The sequence below is a fragment of the Rhamphochromis longiceps genome, linkage group LG22, assembly GCF_057381845.1.
Source record: "Rhamphochromis longiceps isolate RC_006_pf linkage group LG22, R_longiceps_female_GT1.1, whole genome shotgun sequence".
In the NCBI taxonomy this organism is placed as follows: domain Eukaryota; kingdom Metazoa; phylum Chordata; class Actinopteri; order Cichliformes; family Cichlidae; genus Rhamphochromis; species Rhamphochromis longiceps.
Genome location: NC_140577.1, coordinates 4,915,487 through 4,938,143, shown reverse-complemented (window position 1 = coordinate 4,938,143; position 22,657 = coordinate 4,915,487). Strand labels below are relative to the sequence as shown.

The 22,657-nt window shown below is 38.2% G+C and overlaps 2 protein-coding genes across 2 annotated transcripts; both read left to right on the top strand.

The window, feature by feature from the left end:
- The first annotated feature begins 3,003 nt into the window (after positions 1–3,003).
- On the top strand, positions 3,004–13,311 carry il11b (interleukin 11b). Its single transcript, XM_085396414.1, has 5 exons — positions 3,004–3,141; positions 10,511–10,671; positions 11,154–11,249; positions 11,359–11,526; positions 12,085–13,311. Exons 1-5 carry the CDS (start codon positions 3,135–3,137, stop codon positions 12,253–12,255), a joined length of 603 nt encoding a protein of 200 aa, XP_085252540.1. The 5' UTR covers positions 3,004–3,134; the 3' UTR covers positions 12,256–13,311.
- Positions 13,312–15,936: 2,625 nt separating this feature from the next.
- Positions 15,937–22,320, top strand: LOC146643180 (serine/threonine-protein kinase SBK2). The gene is made up of 5 exons (XM_085396875.1): positions 15,937–16,182; positions 19,533–19,677; positions 19,761–19,963; positions 20,107–20,268; positions 20,488–22,320. The coding sequence occupies exons 1-5, from the start codon at positions 16,177–16,179 to the stop codon at positions 21,109–21,111; spliced, it is 1,140 nt and encodes a 379-aa protein (XP_085253001.1). The 5' UTR covers positions 15,937–16,176; the 3' UTR covers positions 21,112–22,320.
- Positions 22,321–22,657: the final 337 nt, after the last annotated feature.

Here is a 22,657-nt window from a genome sequence, read left to right as displayed (position 1 = left end):
CATAGACATCTTATCAGATGCACACATGTCCTAATATAAAAACCGATATTGCCCCATTACTGCTGAATATGTCAATAAGCAAATGTTAATATCAATATTTATGACTAAAAAGGCACCCAGAGTCTTCTGCCAAGACAATGTGAAAAAAAATACTACTGATGGTCAAACAACAAACCAATGCACAGCCATATGGTCCATTTCATCTGTTTCAGGGGAGCTAACATTTGAAGAAAAACATTTTTATAGTATAAACTTTATATAACAACCAATGTAGCCACTGTGATGTGCTCCTCTGGTTAAGTAAATCAGGTTTTGAACTTTTGAGCTGAACATTTGATGGTTCTTTATAATAGCCTAAAAGCAATGTGAACAATATTGAAGGAAATTACAGAAAATAGAGAAAAAAATCAATTGTCTGCAAATATTTTGACACCGGTCAAGTCTTGGATAAAAAATAGTTCTAAAATTGAAATTGTGCAGATGTTGAACACCTCAAGTCACCTTCTGCTCAGCACTCTTTTAAGGACCTCATTATAAAACTGGTGAATGAACAGGGCTGACATCAAGTTGACGTCACAGCCGTTGTTACATACTTTCATTTTTGTTTGCGAAACTTTGAAAAGGTTACACTTGAATACAATGTGTGATGTCACCAGTGGCAATGGAAGTGACCAATGTGCCAGGTATGCAGGAGTACTTGAGGATTGCTGAGATATTGTTTTTAGACTTTGTAGAACAATATTTCTACTGTTGTAGAATATGAAATATTAGAGTAACTGAGAGAATCTGCTACTAAACACTGGTTTAGGATTATTAGTTATTTGTATGTTTTTAATGGGTTATATGTATACCACACTTATGTGGGGATAGAGATCCCACCTCTAGTTCAGCTGACAGCTATTTGAACACTAGAAGTAGTTGACTGGTGTGAGTTTGAGACCCGTCTCTATAAAGAGGCAAGACAGGAGGAAAGGAGGGTGGGGATACCAGAAGCCAGGTAGAACACAGGAGCAGCTGGTTGTAATTGGATCTTAGTTGGAGAACGGCACATCTTTAAAGGTGGGTGTAGGGTCTTGACCTTATTGCATCTTGAGGCAGTTGTGAGTTGGAGCTATACAAATGAAATTTAATTGATTTTAATTGAATTAAAGGCAAATAGTTTTATTGGAAGGAGGATCCGTTTTTAATCAGGGCATATGTGGAATTTTTAACATAAGACTGGACCAGAAACTGTCGAAGGATTAAAACCTTATTGTGCAATTAGAGGGTTGCCACCTTATGAAAGCACCTAAGACCTGAAGAAGATGACACTGAAGGCTGCATTTCCAAGATCTGGTGAGAAAACTCACTGCCTACTAAAACAAAGCCTATTAAGTTTGATGAAAACTCAGGAAAAGTTAAGAAGATGCAAGATGTGATTGATTGCTAGTTCGTCAGAATGAACACCATTTCCTGTTTGTAACCAGGATGATAACTGTGAGTGTGGTGTCCTTGTGCCCTGGACTCAATGCCAGAATTACACTCCCAACGCACTACTTCTATTGTGAGTGTGGTGGTTTCCTGCTGGTCACAACTAGAACGTACTTCCTTATTGTCCTGAGGCTTTTTTTTTGCCCACGCCCTAACACTTCCTTAATCAGGGATCACCTGACTGGTCCAAATAGAGATAAAGTCCACATTGGTCTCTGTCCCGTTTTTCTCACCCATCTGCCGCAAGTTCTGACCAAGGAGAGCCCCTTCCTGTTTCAACCATGGGTTATAACTGTTCATTGGAAGACAATCCTGCAGAAATGCTTTAGATTAAAGATATCTTCAATATAGTAGTGAATCTAAAGCGCAGCTTCTCATGAACACGTTGGGCTAGTTTTTGAATGCAACAAGATCTACATATATTATTATCCTCTTTAATGTTCATACGGCAGCTTTATTTGCAAACAGTTATTTACGTCATGTTCCATTTGAATGTGTGAGTCAGGCCAAGATTAATTCTCTTTTACCTCTGTTTTGGTCTCCACCACCTCACAAGAAAAAGCTGCTAATGATGAATATTTTACATTTTGTGTTATAATCATTTTCCAAATCAAATCATATTTACAAATATTGAGTAGGTGCTTTAATCGGCTTACAAACAAAATGATTAAACCTGAACGTTTCCATCACTACACTACAGAGATGACTTTCAGCAGGGGGAACTGACGTGATCCCTTTGATACGCAAACTCGCAACTCTGAAGAAATTCATTAGTACAGCCTCAGCTCTTAGAAAAAAAGAATCAATTTTTTTTAAACCCAGGCAGGAGATTATTAACAGAATGACAATAAAAGATCATCTTTTTCCAAACTTTTGAAATTCCAGAAAATCAAATACAAAGAAAAGTGTCAGAAACAGAAGTGAGATTTCCTCCTTTATGAGTATTAGTTTCTATTATCTGGGAATAGTATTCAGAATCAGAATCAGAATACTTTATTGATCCCTGGGGGAAATTATTGACTTAACTCCTGGCACGAAGCTACACTCGGTCTTCATCTCCTCATGTTTTTCACCTTCTGTACATTTATTATTAATGGTCAATGCTGCTGGGATGTGGTCACACTGTTTGCGCTACTTACTCCTGCAAGTATCACCATATCCTCTTTTATTTAATATGTTGTTGTACTAATTATATTTTGCTTTACAGCCACTTTCATTCCTACAGAGTTTACATTTACTTTCTTAAATCTGTTTCAGTGTTTTGCAAACTGAGTTTTATTTTCTAAACTTAATGTAGTTAAAATAAGAAAGTGAGGTGATAACATAAGAGTGGAGAGAAAGAGAGAGAGGAGGAAAGGAAAATTGCTCAATCTGGTATTTTCTGCTTTTTTTTTAATTTATCATTTCCTCCATTTAGAATCACCTCAACAAACAAAGAAATTTGAAGCTTTTTCAGATAAAGGGGGGGGGTTAGAGGAGGGGTGGTTGGCCAGCGTGGGTGTGATGCCTAAATGGCGACGATGGCTGATGACTCAGGTGATGTGTCATACTCTATGCTATAAAAGGGAACTTTTACATTTGTCCACACAAACACAATCACTCACACGTACTGTACTCACACTGGACTCAGAGGAAGGTTTGTTTACTACGGCAGGAGCAGAAACATGAAATGTAAGTTGGTCTAAGTTACTTTTTAAAGAAAGAGGGGGAGGTGTGAGTGACTGTGAGTGTGAGAGTGAATGTTTGTGTGAAGAAGGGGGGCTTTGCTGCACGTGGTCTCCTACTTTTACTTTTAGCCTAAAGGAAGTGGAGAGGGAGAGGCAATGAATGGATGGATGAATGATTAAATCCCAAGCAGTCTGTGGCTGAAACTAAACTCAAAGTGATATTTGAAGTGCTTAAATGTTTAATTTGAACTCTAGAAATCAGCCACTGTTTAGTTTCAGGTTGGGCTGTGATTGGCTGGTGCTGTGTGTGTGTCAGTGTGCATGTCTTTGTGTCTTAGGGGTTTCCCGGGTTGTTCGAGCTGGTTAAAAAGTAGATCCTTAGATAAAAAACAGGTACTCACAGATAAATGTGAAAAGTAAAGTTGCTTAAGTACACAAGGACTTTAAGCTGAATGGGCTTAGGGTATTAAAAGTGTTGTAGAAAGTAGCATTTGTTTGGCCAACCTACTCTTTAATGCTGACACATGAATTTCCAGGCAGCATTTCACTGTAACTGCTCTGTAATGTAACTGCTCAAGGTGGAAGAGAAACACTCTAAGTAATAACTATATCGCTCAGATAATGAAGTAGTCGCATAAGCTTGTATAAAATGTAACTACTCAGGTAAAGTAGAGGTATTTAAAATAGTACTGCATGAATGTGTTTAGTTAGTTTTTACTATTGAAATGCTCAGTTATAAAACTGTGCTGTGTAGGATCAAAGTGAAGTAAAATAACTTCACATTATGGTGCTGTTTTAATGTTTTACAGAGGCAATCATCATGTCAACACAGTGTATGAAAGTCATAAATTGTTGTTGTTGCTTAGCTGAGAGATTTGGCAACACTACACGTGGACTTCCTAGTTTCTGACAGCAACAGAAATGAATGGCTGTGTAACTGGCGCACATATTTATGAATGAAAAGGAAGCTGTGGTCACTGGGCAGTGAAGGTGGGCTCTGTGGTTTTCCTTTGTAGTCAGCAGAAAAAACAAAAAACGTTTTGACAGTTTTACTGACATGAAAACACCAGTTTTCCTTTGCTTTCACGCAGTCGTCTGGAGGTAATCAGTCACAGTGACAGGAGGAAAAATAACAGAATAAATCAAGTTGCTACTTTAGTTGTGTGGTCATCTCAGGTTTTATAACATTTAATAGCTGGAGTAGTTTTAAAGAACTGAGCCTGTGTTAACTGTATTCTCTTTATCTGTGCTTTGGGAATGATATTTCCTTGATGCTCATCCAATCAGTTTGGTATTGTATGACACTCTTACTAAGTCAAAAACTACTGGATCATCAACGAACTGTGAAAACATGATGACTAGTAACAAAAACAGGAGCCATGAGGCACCCAGAGTCTGTTTATCCAAAAGTTGTGAAAGCTACGAGTCAGGTCATCAGACAGTGATGTCATCATTGCACATCACCAGCATTTACTGTAATGTAATTTGCAGACTCACTATAAGGGGCCTGAACCCTGATTCTGCTGTGGAGTGAGTCAGCTCATATACCAGCTTGCCCAAGTGGACAAAAATGGTACTGCAACTCATCCACTCCAATTTTTTTTAAACCTCAATATAAACAACCTCAATATTCAGATTATGCGAATCATTATTACTGCAGTGGTTTTATCCATTATGGTCCAAAGCTTCTTGGGAGATTTCAAGCTTGGCTATGATTTTTTTTTTTTTTTTTTTTATGATGTTGTAGTGAGTATGAGTCATTTTAAGGAATAGGTTTCCCCTTGTTATGCTACATAAATGGATTAGCTGTATGGGGCAGAGCAACGATTAATTCCAGTGAAGTCTGTATATAGCTACATACTGGAGTGATGTCACCCTGTCTCCAGTGAACCTAAGAAAACAGGATGCTGCAGGAATTGAAACTGCACACAGTCATGCTCTGCAATTTGAAAAACAAAGTAAAATAAATGTTTGGCTAATTTAATATTATTAAGAATTGTTAATTAAATCAATGCCACTTATATTTAAGAATCTTTTTCTTCCCCCATTTAGCTGATTTTTATAGCATGAAAATCAGCAATATTTTGACATTTACATGCTTTTGTTCATGTCAGGTTTGGATAGATTCAACAATTTAGTGCTGCAAGAACCTCACAAGTTATATATATGGGACCAATCAGCCACAATGACATGGCACATCTGTTAGGCCAGCAGAGTGGCATTTTCAGCACACTTCCTGTTGCATTTCTCTGTAACAGTAATTTGAAACTGGGCTTGCGTAAATTTCTATAGAACTATTGTACTTTCCAGGATGCTAGCGCGTAATCCCACCAGCAGGACTCATGCCCTCCTTCTCTTGTTTTTTTTCTGTTCTTTGGCTTTTCTTGAGTCAAACAATTTCTTTCTTCTAGTTTCAACTCTGTATTTGTAGCTCTGTAAAATTGTACCTATAAAAAGAAGTTTAGGCAAACAGACGCTGAAGTTCAAATCCCGAATGATCCAGAGTGACTGAACTTACACCTCACTTTGTAAGTGCAACTTTCACACTCTTGTAACTCTACTCCAGGTCTCCACCTCCACTCCCTAAAGGGAAGTATGTGGCTTTTAAATAGTAAACACTTTTGGATTGTTATAGTGTAAAGCTTTTTAGAGGAGTTAAACAGCACAGTCAGGTTATAATTTTATAGGGTTTGTCACCTTAGGGTGCCACCTTTTAGACTACATAATCATTTGATTCACTGTTAATATAAAATTATATATTTATGTTTATCTGAAGTATCCAAAGTGTTTTTTATTTTAGTTTTGGTAGAAAAACATATAAACACGTTCTTAGTGCTGTCACTCTGCTCCTGAAACAACCTGTTTGAAAGCCAAACCTCACACTTCAGTTATTACAAAGTTACCATTTTCTTGTTTATTTGATGGTTTTGGAGAAAGATGACAGAGCTCCTCCCGCCACTCAGGCTTTACACTTTATTCACTGGACGGTCTTCAAAGTACAAGAAGAGCAAATAAGAAGAAATAAGGCACTCACTGTGTCAGAGAGAAAACACAGGAAACTCCAGTGTTTGTTTGTCTGACTCAGCAAGAAAGAGCACACGAACCCGATCGGAAACGGTGGAAGCTTGTGATTATGTGAGAGCTTGCGTGTGCGTGTGTTGATATTTCATGCGTGGGTAAACGAGTGCTGATGAAATGACCTGTTAAACACATTAAAGGTGGCCCATTCACTCTGCTTCTTAAGCAACTTTGTTCTGTGCCGTTATGCTGTCACAGCTGTTTACTCTGCCAAATACATGACTGTACGCAGCACTGCTGGAGGATGTTTTTCTTAGTGTGACAGTTGGGTTTTGCTGATGGCTTTTTCAGTAATTTTCCAATAACTAAATGAAGCATTTTGAGCCCTTCACTAACTGAAAATCATTTTAACATGAAGCCTGCTGTTGCATGTGCAAAAGCCACAGTTGCACTCATTCAGTGCTTGTACTTTTGTTATTAACTATTTCGTGTTTGAATCTTGTTCAACACTGAATCCAAAAACTACACTGTTCTTACAATCAAGCCACGAGGTTTTGTGCTATCGGGAAAATTGAGGATAAGTGAAGAGCAGACAGCAATATATTTGTCTGGTGGTCGATGTCTGACTCATATCAGAGTATTAAATTGTTCTCTGATGCAGTATTTTAGCTCTGTAATAAGATCCAGACATGAATGCTGATGGCGGAAAAATATTGTTTCCCAGCTCTTCTTGACCCCCTGTGCATTTAATACTAAACACTCATAACAAGAACAAACAGATGAAGAGTGAAAGAGCAAAACTCTTTATATTGAGATTTTTAAGAAGAAAAGAAAGTTATTGACTTGTTGGATGAAGAAGGTGTGTCGTGGTGGTGGTGGGGGGTGGGGGGGGGACATTTTTTTAAAGCCTAAATTCATCAATTTCAGTTACATTAATTAACAAACAGCTCTATTGTTTGTTAATTAATAGTCACATTGTGAATGTAAAAGTACATTTCACCAGATGCGTTGATTTAACAGCCATCTTTTGTTTCAGCATTATGACACTGGTGCCCTCAGTGACTCAGCTTCCATCCATCCATTAGTAAACACTTATTTGGATCATGGGAGGTCTGCGTATTATCTAAGCTTTCTTTAGCTAAAACACTGAGTACACCCTGAACATGTTCCCAGTCCAACAAAGGGCCATATGGATGCCATCTTGGTGAATTTAATTTGGACTAAGACCAAGTGCTATCTAAACAAATAGGGAGAGGCATGATTTTGCTTTCACTGGTCAGTAAGACATAAAAGTATACTACAAGTTCATTATGAAATTTTTAGTTTTTTAGCAAATGAACACTGTTTTGTTCCACAGGCTAAACTCACAAGACAATCATAACTCCATTAACCTACTTCGAGTTGTAGCTCAGGAGGCAGAGCAGGTCATCTATTAATCAGAAGGTTGTTAGTGGTTTGATCCCTAGCTGCTCCAGTCTGCATGCGAAATTATCCTTGGGCAAGATGCTGAAGTTGCTCTCCAATGCATTTATTGGAGGGTGAATGTTAAATAGAGTGCATTCAGACCTAGAAAAAAGCCCCAAATTATCATATAGCATTGGTGGGTTTAGTAACTAAAAAGTGGAGGATAAAATTCACATTGTAATGACATTACCGTAACATTTATAAAGTCACAGCTTTATACGTCTGTCTGGCTGCTGACCTTCTGCTTTCCTGCTGTTTCCTGATCAGCCAAAGTCACGAGATGAAATCTGACTTCCAAAGAATAATGTCTGACCAAAGGTCACCAGCAAATTAGATCAAGGTTGAAAGTTATCTTCCAGCGACAGCAGCTAGAATAAAGCTAATATATAGAAATATAGAAAGAAAAACTATAGAAGCAAAAATGGAAGAAATAAAACCTAAAATATAGGGAAGACAATAAGTAGAAACATTTAATAAATTTTCACCTTTACTGAACTGTGTAAAATAATTTAAATATTCAAGTCGTTTTCATTTTAAATGGATAAAACATCACGAAAACTTCACTTTGTTTTCTTAGGTAAACAATTTCACCCTTTTTACCTCATTGTTGACCTCTTTAGCCCATAAAGTATACTGCCCCGAGTGCCTGAGTGGCAGTAAAAGTGCTTAAAGTGCTCCGACACTCATAACAAAGTGGATGTTTTCCCTCTAAAAAGCGCAGCCCGGGGCATCTGCCCGGTGATGTCACCGCCAAGAGATTAATCTGAGTCAGACTTCTGCGCCAGCTCCCTTCTCCTTTTCCAACAAGAGGCCCAGAGCAGGCTGGGAAAAAAAAGCCCACAGCATACCTCTCATTCCTTATCCCTGATCTAACACTAACGGACAGTTCATTTCTTTGTTACTCTGCATAATGGGATTTCTGAAGTTACAAAGACCTGCAGACATGAACTAATCTTGATTTTGGTGTTACTCCTTTCAGTTATGATGAAAAGAAGTTTATGAAATAGAGACAAAACAAACTACAGAAGACTCATTGCAATTATTCGTTCTCAAACAGATAACATCAGGGTGGTTCTTCTTTCCAGGGATTAACTAAGCACAGTAGGAGGTATTCAGTCACGGAGGTCCAGTCCATCAGACTTAATTTTTTTTTTATTGTTCATACGTAAACATTAAATGGGATGGCCATAAAATATAAACACTGTGCTGCTTCTAGTAACATATCTAAAGTGCCCCTCAGCTTTATAGCTTAGTTTGGTGTTCTTGATTAATTGCCTGTTGTTTTACAGCCCTCAACCCTTGCTTCATTAACCTAAATGCGGCAGCAGGAGGTAGCTGTGACTCATGAAAGGTGTTTGAATAGAGTTTACATAGTTAAGCATTTAGCAGCCAAAGAGAAAGATAATTTCCCCAGAAACCAGTGGAGACCAAAACCAGAGCTACAACAAGGTACTGATGGAAAATGGCAAATCTGGCATTAATGTGTCATTAGGCAACTGCCAAATTGAGCAAAACAACTTTGTATGATAGTAAAAAGGCAAACTCATAGTTTCTGTTTCCAAAGTGGTCAGTGTAGCAACTATTCTGAAGCCATGCAGCCTAAAATAAGAGACTGTGGTACTAGATACAAAGTATTATTCGCTGTGAGTTAAGTAGAATGTTTTTTAACAGTCTTATAGACAAAGCAGCTATAGTCGTCTTGCTTTTTGTATTGGGTTTATGTCCGTATGGGCTAATCAGTGGTTGCTGCTATAACTTTGTTGAGGTTCGCTACATTTGCATTCTCTACATTTAACCTGAAAGCATAATATCAGCAAGTATGAGCTAAAAATGTCGTTTTAAGGTACTCATCCATTCATTTTTGACTGCTTCAAAAAGAATTGCAGGGAAAAGACAGCGACCATTTGAAGCCATTTGAGGCTCCAGTTTGTGCTGATGTTGTTCCCTGGTGACACTTCTGAGATGTGATTTACCTGAAACAGCGTCTGAAATTTAAAAAAAATGAAAAGACTTTATGCAGGTCAAATAAAAACAGTGTTATGAAAAATGTCAGCTAACCTGTTAACATGCTGCTTGTGTTTCTGGGAAACACCGGCTATCACTTTGCAGAAAATTTTCTCCTTCCTTCTGTCACACACCCACACTCCTTCAGTACTAAATGCTAACAGTGACCTGCTTTAGTGTCTAAACCACCATCCATGCTTGTTTTATCTCGTATCTGATCTCCTGCTCTTATCTGATTTCTTTGAATTACTGTTTATGTCTGGATCTGATATCTGAGGGTGTGAGGTTTTTTTTTTGGTTTTTTTTGTTTGTTTGTTCGTTAGATCCGATCTCCAACAAACGCTTTGGTGTTAATGCTAGCATGTACCTACAGTCGCATCAGATTGATGGCGTAATAGTTCCTAACTGCCGTGACAAATACAGCTGCCTCAGGATTAATCTTGTGGGTCATGTGGTCCAGATTTAGGCTGGAAATGAAAACAAGTTTCCATGTAGCTCTGTGGTTTTTCTATCTGATTCAGAAGCAGCACGTCTGGGTCGCACAGAGGGGAAGAGGTTGAGTTGTGATACTTTCTGCTGCAACGTGAATGCAGCCCAGTAGCCACCTGTTATGAGAGAGTGTGTGTGTGTGTGTGTGTGTGTGTGTGTGTGTGTGTGTGTGTGTGTGTGTGTGTGTGTGTGTGTGTGTGTGTGTGTGTGTGTGTGTGTGTGCAGCTGGGAGCAGCATCAGCTGAATGTTACTCAGCTCGATCCTTTGCTTTGAATAAATGTGGAGCTGGTGTTTTTATGTGGCTGATTGTGTTTTGATGAGGCGAAAGACCACAGAACCTAATGAAATACACAAGATTGTAACTTATTATTTTGATCCTTTTTTCTTGTCTTTGCAGTTTTCCATGACACCACCTCTTTTCTTCTCTACCTGGTAATACTGGCTGAGCTATTTGTCCATTCGTCGTCCCGTCCCACCCCTTGTCCGTACAGCGTGTTTGAACCAATGATTCATCAGTTGGACAAGATCATCACCTCCTCCAAAAAACTCCATGGTTTGGTAAGGTTTAACTTTACACTTCCTGTTCCAGATCCATGTTGGCTTTTCTGTCATAGAACCATTTTTTTTGTTTCAAAACTTGTTGTTATTAGGTCAAAATAAATCAGATCTTTCCTCACTGACCGAAAACTGGACTCCAACTAAGAAATAGAAAAATTTGAGGCGTAATTAAAAATAAGCACGATACACTCGAGCACAAACTTTGTAGGAGTGTTACTGCAAAAGGCTTGTAAAATGTCTCGGTAAATGAGAGAATTGGTTGTGCACTTTTTAATAAAGCAAGTGAAAAATGAGTCATTTAAAGAACATAGTAAATCACCAAAAGTGAAAGTGCATAACTGTGAACTGAAAGCTTGAAAAATGTCTTATCTGATTCAAGTGAGCATTCTAGTTTATGTTTAACAATTAAAAATCCTATATAATAAGTATTATAAGAAAATGTGGTTATGTTTTAAACCTCCGTTTTCGCTATATTTTAACAGCCAGAAGCCGAGCTTGTGCCCTTCATGGACATAGAACACAAACTGGACAGTCTTCCTGTAATAAAACACACTGCTGCCCATCTCAACTCGTTGAAGGTAATCATCCAGTTTCTCCTATCAGTGATTTAAACGGTCGAAATGCACTCTAAATGCTATCAAAGTTTAAAAGATATTCACTTAATTTGTCGCCTTAACATCTCTGCAGGTTAACGAGTCTCTCTCTCAGCTCTACGTGTACGTCGAGTCCTTCAGGCTGCACACCAAGTGGTTGAAAACTGCACAAGTAAATGTCAGTGTGCCCTTTCAGGCAGCTGAGGGCGCCAGCAACCACCTCGAGCAATTGTCCGATCTCACTAAAAAATTTCTAGAAAAGGTGAGAGCAACAGTATGGCTTGAATTTACTGAGTCTGCTTGTTTTTAGAAAGAAAATCCACTGAAAATGACACACAAGAGATTTCTTACACTTTAATTTAATATTAACTTTAACTGAAAACTGATACTGTTGATATTAGAGCAAAAAGTAAATTAAAGAATATGGCTACAAAATGTAAAAGATAGTGTTTGACATAACAATGTAAAACTTTAACTTTGACTCACATTCATCTTTTGATTTTTTTGTTTTTTTGTGTTGTTTTTGACCACGTAGTCATTACATAATTTAATCACCACCTGGGTTAAAAAAATAAAGGAATAAAGACTAAATTCTTAAACTCTTTTTTCCTGTCTCTCAAAGAAAGCAATGACCAAAATATAGATTAACAAAAGGAAACAAACAAATTAAGAACAGACCTGACATTTAATCATTCAACTCCACAGCTAAATGTATTGATTCCCATTAAATCTCATCCAGAGAGTGAAGAGAAAACAATCAGTTTTTGTGCTTTCTCTGATTCAACCAATGACTTTGGTTTCTTTTTCTTTCCATCTTCAGATCGGTGAACAAGTTCCTCAGACGGCGTCTCCCTCCCTCCCGGTCGTCTCCACAGCCTTCGAGGCTCTCAGGTTCTCTGTAGAGATCTCAGACCGGCTACAAGTCTTCTGTCACTGGTCAAAAAGAATCTTACGGCAACTCCAGAGACGATCCCCCTGTCCAAAACATTAAACTCAAGCCTCCAAGACAAAACTAGTGATGTCTTCCTACATAACCACTGTCACGTTTTATGATTTTCCCTTCAGCATTTGAGCTGGACTAAAAAATATTGAATATTTGATGTCATATCATGTCATGACAGGATATGATATTTAATTTTCCATTACTCTGAAATTTCTCATATTTGATTGAGGTCCATGATACAGAACTTTGAGTTAAACGTCTCAACAGTGATAGGGTAATAGATGTTGATGTCTCCCTTGAGATGAACGGTCTGACGTCTTGTCTGTATTTTGTTTATTTGTTTAAAATTCAGTTACTTCACTTTAGTTTATTTTTAACAAATGCCTTTAAAACTGCAACTCCCAGCTGGACTAAACTTTGTGTTTTGTGCTAATAAGTCAGTTTTAGCCTGCTAACATGCTAATCTGAGACAGTGAACATTGAATATCTGCTAGCACCAGAATGTACTGTCATTGTTATTGTGAGCATTCTTAAATAGCTACTGTAGTCCAAGTACAGCCTTACGAAGCTACTAGCATGTCAGAAGTGGTGAGTAGAGAGTAGAGCTACAGAAAAGTTCAAAAAATGCAAGATCAAGGTTTCAGCATTTTTAAAATGAGAGAAATCTTACTGGATTATTGGGATTTTCTTTATGCTGCCTGTCATTAAGACCTATTTTGAGAAAAGGAAACGGAATGTACTGTACGTTAATGTAATTTGCTATTTATAAGACGTGTATGTCACAGTTTACGTGTCGCCTTTGAAAATGTATTGTATTAATGCACTGTGCTAAGGTACTGTCACCCGTGACCTTTACTCCCTCTCAGACTGTTTACACTCACAGTGCCTGCAGTTCGTGTTTTTTATTGTTATTTTCGGTACATAATTAGGTTACTATTTATAAGCTTTTATATTATGTATTTGTATATCAGTTTAGCTGCAGATGCAGGCATCTCCAGCTAAACATTTTTCTATGTCAAAGTATTTTGTAATATTTAATAATAATATCTATTATCATTCTATAAACCATCATATTGCTATTTATATATTTGTATGTCTTGTTTTACAGTCATTAATAAAACTGCCTTAGAAACTGATGTAAGTGCTCAGTGTGATACTTTTGGGGTTTAGGGACACAAGAATAAGTGTGTGTGTGTGTGTGTGTGTGTGTGTGTGTGTGTGTGTGTGTGTGTGTGTGTGTGTGTGTGTGTGTGTGTTTGTTTTTTGAATATAATTACATTAAAGAGATTTTTGATTATTTACTTTAACATTTGCTCCTCACTTGTTAGAAAAACCTCAGCACTGGTGTTTTTTATAGTTTTGATCATCACAATCTCCTGTGTTGAGTTCAGTATATTTTTGAGTGCATGATGCAGGAAACAGAAGTACAAACATAATGGGAGAGTTGGTTACTGATTGTGCAAACCAAACACAAAATCCAAAATTGTTGAGTCCATGAAGGCATGATGAACAAACCACCAGGGAACCCAAAGATCCAAAAAGGAACGTGAAACCGGAAACACAGAGATGACATTTTTATATTTTGGCTGCTTTGACACAGTAATTTCCCAACCTTTGAGTAAGATAAAGCATATTTCTATTTTAACTGAGACCATAAACTCATTAGGAAATCTTCACTGAGTTGTAAGTCAAAAGTAATTTCCAAACCCTTGAAGTTGCTTTTGATGTCATGGGAGTCGCCCCCTGCTGGCTATTAGAAAAAATGCAGGGCACTTCAGCATTGACTTCCCTTTTTAGTTTATATATATATATATATATATATATATATATATATATATATATATATATATATATATATATATATATATATATATATATATATATATATATCTGCTGAATCCCAAAAAGGAACATGGTTTTATACAACTTTTCCCCTTAAAGCTGAATAAATACTCCTAGCTTCTTGAGTAGAAAACACAAACATGCCACACATGTCAGTGGAATGCTAAAACTTTTAAATAGCAGGGGTAAAAGAGCCCACACAAGTCCAGGTGACACATGAGGGGAATGTACCGACTGCCACTGTTCAGCTGCGACCTGTAACCCTGAACTGAAGTGACACCGTGTTGCTTGCATAATGAGGATTGCATATGAGCGTGTTGACATGTAGGCACAGACAGATGATCTCACTCACAGACAGACTTTCACTGTAACTAATATGAGGCCTCCAGAGGAACACTGCAGTTGTCCAGTATGTGTGGACTGTGGTGGCTGGTAGCAGCTGAGAGCAGGATCAGTGAAATCACAAGGGGTCCGGGTGTTACAGGAGAATCCTTTCACTGGATATAGAGCTAGAGAGGGTTGAAGAAAGGCGTGACTATATGTGTATGATATGTGCTAATGGGTTGACTTAGTGACCAACGGAGCAACAAGGGACCAGCAGAGGAGGGAATAACCAAAACAACAATATGCTGACTAAAAATAGTTTTTGTTTTATTGGTACCATTAAAAAATATGACACCAATGTTCAGTTTGGTTCAGTTCCTCATAGATTACTATGAGCTGATAAAATGCTCTTCATCTCGGTGCCAGAGGACACTTCACTGGTGTTTACAAGTCAATGTTCAGAGCAGCTGTTGAATATTTAAAATGACAGAGAAAAAAGAAAAAGAGGAAAGGAACATAAAAGACATGCTGATCATGCTACAGATTAGAAACAGGCTGAATAAAGATTCTTCAGCTTTTTTTGAATGACACTTGTTGATTTAAAATCACAAAGCCAAATATTTGGGTCATTACAGGAATGTAGTCTCATATGTTCCATGTCCTCTGCTTCACCACATCTGCACAAGAAGAGTAGACCACAGTTACGTGTGGGAGCTGAAAACAACTCAATACATTACTGTAAGTGCAATAAATGCTTCCCAGTGAGTGCTGAACCTAACATGACTGCATGAGGAAAAGAATCCAACTGTCGGCTACATTTTCCTTTGAGAGCAACAGATTTTTGTGGGGGTTTGTACTTTCTCCTTCCATGCTCTTCCAAGCTAGTGTTCCTTTTTGAAAGTATGCAGGTCTACCATTGTTAGGTGGCACTGAGGTGTGGTGTAGAAAGCATTGAAAAACACACCACTCAAGCTTTGGCATTCAAAATAAATATCAGATCTCAGATATTTGCATTCCAATCACAGCAGTAATAAATTTTATCAAACTGGGTGCCATATTAAGTGAGATTTATTCTTTGACTTGATCACCTATCCATTTTCTTAACCATTTATCCAGCTATCCAGGACTATATCATGGATCCAGACTAATTCCATTGTCCTTTGCTGCAGCTGTCTATTGTCAAACCACCAACATTTATTCTTTAGCAGACAACAAAAGCCATTTAAGATGTGTCATACTTTCTACAAATTTCTGGGGGTTTTTTTACTTTATTTTTATGACAATGTGCACTAAAGATTATTTCATAGAGAGTCATGTTTTTAGCAGTCGTCAGTGCCACTTGTGGAATTTTAAGTCAATTTTGAAATTACAGTCACAATTGTAAAATGTGTGAAATGTTCAACAGAGATAACTGGTGCAAAACACAGGTCAACTGAACTCAAAACCCAAATAATGACAGGTTGGAGGTAACATACGGTCTTCTACACACACAAACATGTGTGGATCCGCCTTTCACTGCAATAAGAGAGGACACGAGGAGGTGGGGAGGTGAGGACAGAACACTTTGGGATAAAGGTTGTAGCAGCAGCAGCAGCCACGAAAGCCTCTCGCAATCCAGTCGAAGGGTTTTCCTGACTGAGTGCAGACTACAACCAAACTCTGCCGGCTGCGACAATTCTGCATTTTGGTGCGGTGGGTGGAAAGAAGACTCGGTGTGGAGGCTCTACCAGCTGGTGCACCTGCTAAATGAAGAGGAGAACGTAGCTTTGGATCACCGACTTTGAACTGAACAACTGCAGCAACATGACGGTAAGTCAGAGGTGGAGAAGTATCCTGTGTAACAAGGACAGTTATTCTCGAAGGAGATATTTTAATTATTGATTTGTCCTAACCTGGACCAATCAAACCCAAATTACCTCTGGAAAACTTAATTTAAAAAATACACTGGCTCATCCAATCATTTAAAAATAATTTAAATGGAGTAACTGGATACAATGCACACTGCACTCACAGTGTATGTGCATTAATATGTCGACCCATCAAACTTGGCCCAATTACAGTTGAGAATTTTAAAGAAAATATATTTAATTACTAAGAATTTGGAACCATTAGAAATTCATTAGGACCATGTAAACTATAAAAAGTGATGGTATGGTAATGGCCACATCATGTATTTAGTATGGCTCATTTCAGCATCAGCTGTTTACAGTGATTGTTTTACACATGTTTTCTATTATTTGTAAATGTTGCTCTACATGTGAATCATAAACCCAAATGGCTTAATTACTAAATTAGTGCAAAATATGATTTTGGGCAGAGGGATGAGTACAACAACCACACCCATCATTCGCAGCAATGCCTTTTATGGCAAACATGGTCAAAAACTGGCCAGTTCTTAACAGTTAAATCGTCTGGTGGTCAGTAAAAATATAACGTGCATTTGGACAAACAGTACTTTGTAATTGATGTAAATATTTTGTATTACCACACAAATGCTACAAATCTTGGTACCCTAAGTAGCTTATAGGCTTAGTTTCTTCAAGATTGAAGCAGTAATCTACGAGTTTGGGAACAGACATAGAGATATACATATACTACACTCATTAAAGTATTTCAGACTCTATGCATCCTTTGTATGTTATTAATCTTCATGGTGTAAGATCTAACACGTGTCAGTCTCTGGTTTTGCTAAGGTGAAGAAACACACAGACACATTAAAAGGCACAGAAAGAACATCTTATCATCATAGGTGCTTTGTGGTCCCCAGAGATCCATTTTCATATAGAGGACATCACCAGGTCATTTATCTCTGAGACACACACATCAGTTACTACTGGTCCAGCTTTGTGTTTGTCTCAGCCCGGCATCCCACTGAGGGCTGCTGGAGTTGTTCTGGTCAGGCTGAAACTGATCCTGACTTCATCTTACATCTTTCTGACCTCCGAGGCCGTCGGCTATGCTGCTCTTTAAACACCGTCTTAACTGCCTCTTTGCATTTAGTCTCACTAATGGAAAACTTTGGATTTTTCCCTATTATCTGAGCAGGAATCTTCTACATGATCCCTGCTCTTCAGTTAAACCATGCACCTTCATATTTAGAGATAAAAGAAGCATATTAAAATGTATACTGTGTGTTTTAACACTTATTATTAGACCCACAATAACGAAGATGTTATATTTTTAAAAAGTCACAAACAATTTACTCCCTCATTTACTGATCCTGTTTCTGTTGCCAAAGTGCTTCCTCACAGGGTGTCTTGTCTGATTATTGGGGTTTTCTCTGTGTTTTTGTCTTTACCTTACAATATAAAGCACCTTGAGGTAACTGTTGTTGTAATTTGGACTATATAAATCAAATTTAATTAAATTGTTTATCTAACAAATTACATATAAACTGCTGCAAAGGATCAAATGGTCCTGCCATTTATCTCTGATAGTTTAGTAATCTGGGCATTACACAGATGCTCAGAGGGTTAGAGTTCAGTTTCCACCCAAACCACCCAGTGGAGGAGGATTAGAGAGCATAAAATGACACCCACTGATGTTGCAACAGTTTTTATTATTATTATTATTATTATTGATAGCTATCAAAAAGCATGGGATAAATATTTGTTGCATTTATTTTAGGAAGGCACATTTTGCCAAAGTTATAATCTTCATTTCTTTAAAATGGAAACTTAATGCAAAAACTTAATTTGGTGCAAATGATTAAAAATAAGGTGCATTTATTCCCAGCTAACTGCTAATGTAATGTAACTCTTTCTCGGGGCCCTTTTATGAAATTAAAGACAAATAAGAGTAAAATTCCCAAATTTTATGGGTAGAAAAATTTTAGGTAGATCCGAGTCATTCTCTTAGTGTGAACAAAGCCTCAGTGAAGGGTTCACAGCACATTGACGGCTCTGAGCTGTTCACTGATGAGCTGTAATGAGAGGCTCCCTGTCTGGATGCGTACGGTGACAGTTAATCCAAACTAACCCAGGCCCGAGGGTGCCAGCTGTAGTGGAAACATCACCAGACAAAACAAAACACTGCTGCGTGTGTGACTGTGTGGGGGGATTTAACGAGGCTATTAACAGACATGTTTATACCCGGGAACGAGTATTGCAAGCATCACCATGACGACGATCATCCCTGCAATGGTGGTGTTACATTCCAAAGAGCTGCGAGGGATTCAGTTCAGAAGAGAGATATTTTAGGAAGTCAGTAGTATGATATCAATAAATAGTGTGGAGTCTTGTCACCATCATCTGCTTACATGAAATATAAGAAACCTGCTTATTCAGCCTGCTTTTACACAGGGACACTACTTACCTAGAAATCTTATTATGCAGATTTCTCACATTCCCACCCATTAAGCTTTGTATCAACAAAGCCAAAGACATTATACAAGTAGGAGACATGACACTCATGAATAGAGATCTATGAGAGGAAACAATCCCTGCTCCCTAAGGACCCACAACCTGTTAAACAGGAACCATATTAGCCAATCGTGTTGTTACACTGACACCTGTACACAGTGGAGGTTCATAGTCAGAGTATAGGAGTACAAACACAAAAAGATATTTTTAGCTTTCTTTAGTCAACAAACTTGAAGCTTTTTTTTTCATTGGATTTGACCAGTCAGTCTGTACTGGTTTAATGTTTTGTTATCTCACCCCCCCTATTCAATTAGATGTGGGCTTTAAATTAACCACCAACACTCAATTGCAAGACTAATATAAAATGTTATCACTATGCGGGTTTCTAAGCAACCACATAATCAGGTACTCCTGAAACCTACTGAGCACTTACCCAACCTACTTTGTTGCGGTAAAGATCTTTTAATAGATTTAAGAGATTACCTGTTGATTTCTTATTGACTGATACAAATTAATAAAGGTCATGTTGTTTTCGGCTTGTCACATAGGTTTTAGACAATTTTTAGACACTTTTATACAGACTTTTGAGTGGAAGTTTTAAAAGAAAACTGCCATCCTGTCGTGAGTGATTATGGTGAGTCAGATCTAAGAAAGCTGCTTGGGATAGCCAAAGGTCTTACTGACTATATGCCCCCCCCCCCCCCCCCCCAAAAAAAAAAAAAAAACAAAAAACAAAAAACAAAGAAACCACTGGAAGAGCATTGGTGTAATTACAGTACTTTGTGTTTATTTGTCCAGGCTGCCGCAAAACTTTTGGATGAGATGTGTCATCTGACGGCTCAGTCTCTGAACTCAATGGACACATCAGAGCACTTCAAGGTCCTGAAGCTGCTGGGTGAAGGCTCATATGGAAAGGTTATGCTGGCTGTACACAGAAAGAGAGGTGAGGAGCTAAACAAACACATTATGGCTTCAAGATCCCCTAAAAACACACCTACATCAGTACAGTATCTTTGGATCTTTCAGGTACTCCGATGGCTCTGAAGTTCTTCCCTCGTGACTCTACTTCTCTGTTCTCTTTCCTGAGGGAGTATAACCTCTCCCTGTCATTCTGTACACACCCATCCCTGACCAGAGCTCTGGGAATAGCCTATTCCACACCATCACACTACATCTTTGCTCAGCAAGCCAGCCTCTTCGGTGATCTGTACGAAGTCATCATACCTGAGGTATAAAGATTTTAACAAAGGACTTATGATTCCTGAACAATTTAACTCACACTGTATTTATGTTTTGGAAGATAATTTGTTTTGTTAGACGTTGAAATAATTATTTTATATTTCTATCTTCTTCTTCTCCATTTGTTCTGTAGCTTGGTATGGAGGAGGACTGCTGTCAGCGGGTGGTGTCTCAACTGTGTGGTGCACTTTCCCACCTGCACTCTCTTGGTTTTGTCCACAGAGATCTCAAACCAGAAAACGTCTTCCTTTGTGACTCTGCCTGCCGCTGGGTCAAACTGGGAGACTTTGGCATGGTCAGTATGAAGGACAAAACTAACATAAATAACAATAGCATCTAGCTGGCAGGTCTATTAACAAGCTGTTCGCTAAGATATGATGCAGAAGAAAACCAAGTAAAAGCAGCCGCCTATGGCTCAGATGTGTTCTGCACAAGACTTATGGCATATTTCATCTAATTTATCCATATTTGCATCCACTATCAGTCTAAATGTGGCAAATCAATATTTACCCAGGTAAAGTCCAGGGGAACCAGGATCCCAGAAGTCTGGTACAGTTCTCCTTACTGCACCCCCGAGGCTGAGGTTGCTCGAGGAAACAATGACAGCAGCAATATAACTGATGGAAATGATGGCATCAAGGATGGTGAAGAGAAGAAGAAAAAGAGAGTTTGGGTTTCCGTGGAGCCAAGTACAGACAGCTGGGCACTGGGCATCCTGACATATGCCATGCTTACCGGCAGCCACCCCTGGGCTGAAACAGCCAGCGACTGCCACTCATACCTGAAATATCAAGAGTGGTTTGAAAGAAGTAAAAGCCCCAACGATGAACTGGACGTATGGGCTGAGCCACAAACAGAGAGCCCGCAGGATCTGGATGAGGCTGGACTGGAAAAGAAGAAGCACATTCCCAAAGCTCCCCAGTTTGCATGTTTCACCCATTTGGCCTGTTCCTTTTTCCAGTCACTCCTCAACCCACGGCCACAGCTACGTAGGCAACCTGATGAGGCTTTGAGTTACCTGGGAGGAGACTGGATGATGGAGAAAGAGAGGGTGAGGCTGGAGAAGGCGCGTAAGAAGAGTAGAGGGAAAGGAGGGATCAGAAACATGAAAGAGATGGAGGGGAGAGGAGAGCGTTAAGTTAACAAAGTCTACCAAAACTAAGCTGAAAGAGACAAATGTCTTTCTATGCTCTTTTCTGTCTTCACTTTAACCTTACAAAAGCCTCACACTCCTGGAGTTCTCTTCCTGTTAAAAGGAGTTCTTCCTCCCTACTCTCACCAAGTGCTGACTGATAGGGGATCATTGGGGTTCTCCCTCTGATACCGTGGAGGCTTCACCGTAATCACAAAGCACCTTGAGACAACTTTTGTTGTGACTGCCCACATTAAAAAATGAACTGAATAGAAATTACATTTGAAAGTTGAGTACATACGATTTATGTTATTCACAAGTTAATTTTGTAACTTTACATCACTGCTTTTTAAATTCTTTCTGTTTTTCTGTTGCATAGATTAACACAAAAAAAATACTACACTATGGCCAATGCTGAGGTAAGCTTCTATTACATTTAACTGCGAGCCATCAGGTTGTGTAAGGGAAAGGAAGCAGGTGGTCGATGTGTTAGAAGAAGAAAAAAATCACCTCCCACATGTTTAACCTCTAAACATTAAGAAAACAACTTTGGAAAAATTCCCCTTGTTAAAACAAAACTCCATGGTTTATGGGGAATTTGCTTTCTGGGAAACTGTCGGTTAGTGAGGAAGTCTAACAGCTGCTTGATTCACATCAAATAAATGAAAAATATTTACTTTAACCAACATTTTAAATGACCAGTGTAGAAACAGCTGTAGGCATCAAGATTATTTGCATTAACTGGTGTGTAACTAGTCTGTTTAGTGTGTAATGATCACATAACTTCTGCAAAGCACTGCATCTATATTTGACTCTAGATTTCAGAGAGTATAATACGTCATAGCAGGCTATGAACTGTAAATAGACCGCAGCAGAGCCAAGTCATAAACACCTCTGAGGTCCACTTTAGACCACGGAGGGGGTTTTGACTGTTTGGTTTTTGGCTTTAAAAAACAGTTTTCTGAAAGTAATAATATATATTAACACTTTAATAGCACTTTTATACCCTAAAATGCTTACAAAGTTTAGCTAATGTAACTCATTATTATTGTTATTATCTATCACTAAGCTCTTGGCAGCTCATGTGCAGCATTTTATGCGCAACCAAAAGACTAATTTTGTTTTATTTTGTATTGTAAAACATTATAAAATATAAAAATTATTATACATAATAATGATAACAGTGCAATATCTTACTGAGACTGTGTAAATACTTCTGTAGCTGTATAATGATATATTGTTTATAAAGTATACTTTTAATGTAATAAAATTATTTTTATATATATGACCATTTTATTTGAATGTAAGTTGTTTTACAATTATATGCATTTTTGAGGATTTTAAACATGCTGACCTAACATGTATGCACTGATTGGATCATATCTCAGTAATGTTCTAGTAAGATTATATACCACACATGCACGCACTCACAGACAAGGATCCGCTGGAAAGCTTCCCAATGTGTTTGCAAAAATAGGGCCCTGGTTGTAAATGTGTCGTTACAACCTTTCAGCACTGAGTATGTGCCGCGGCCCACAGTTCTGACCCCTCA

Bases quoted from the DNA above. Each gene is read 5' to 3' on its own strand.
- il11b (XM_085396414.1), top strand. The intron at 10,672-11,153 runs GTAAGGTTTAAC...ATATTTTAACAG, and splicing joins CCAAAAAACTCCATGGTTTG to CCAGAAGCCGAGCTTGTGCC. The intron at 11,250-11,358 runs GTAATCATCCAG...ACATCTCTGCAG, and splicing joins CCCATCTCAACTCGTTGAAG to GTTAACGAGTCTCTCTCTCA.
- LOC146643180 (XM_085396875.1), top strand. The intron at 19,678-19,760 runs GTGAGGAGCTAA...TGGATCTTTCAG, and splicing joins GGCTGTACACAGAAAGAGAG to GTACTCCGATGGCTCTGAAG. The intron at 20,269-20,487 runs GTCAGTATGAAG...ATATTTACCCAG, and splicing joins AACTGGGAGACTTTGGCATG to GTAAAGTCCAGGGGAACCAG.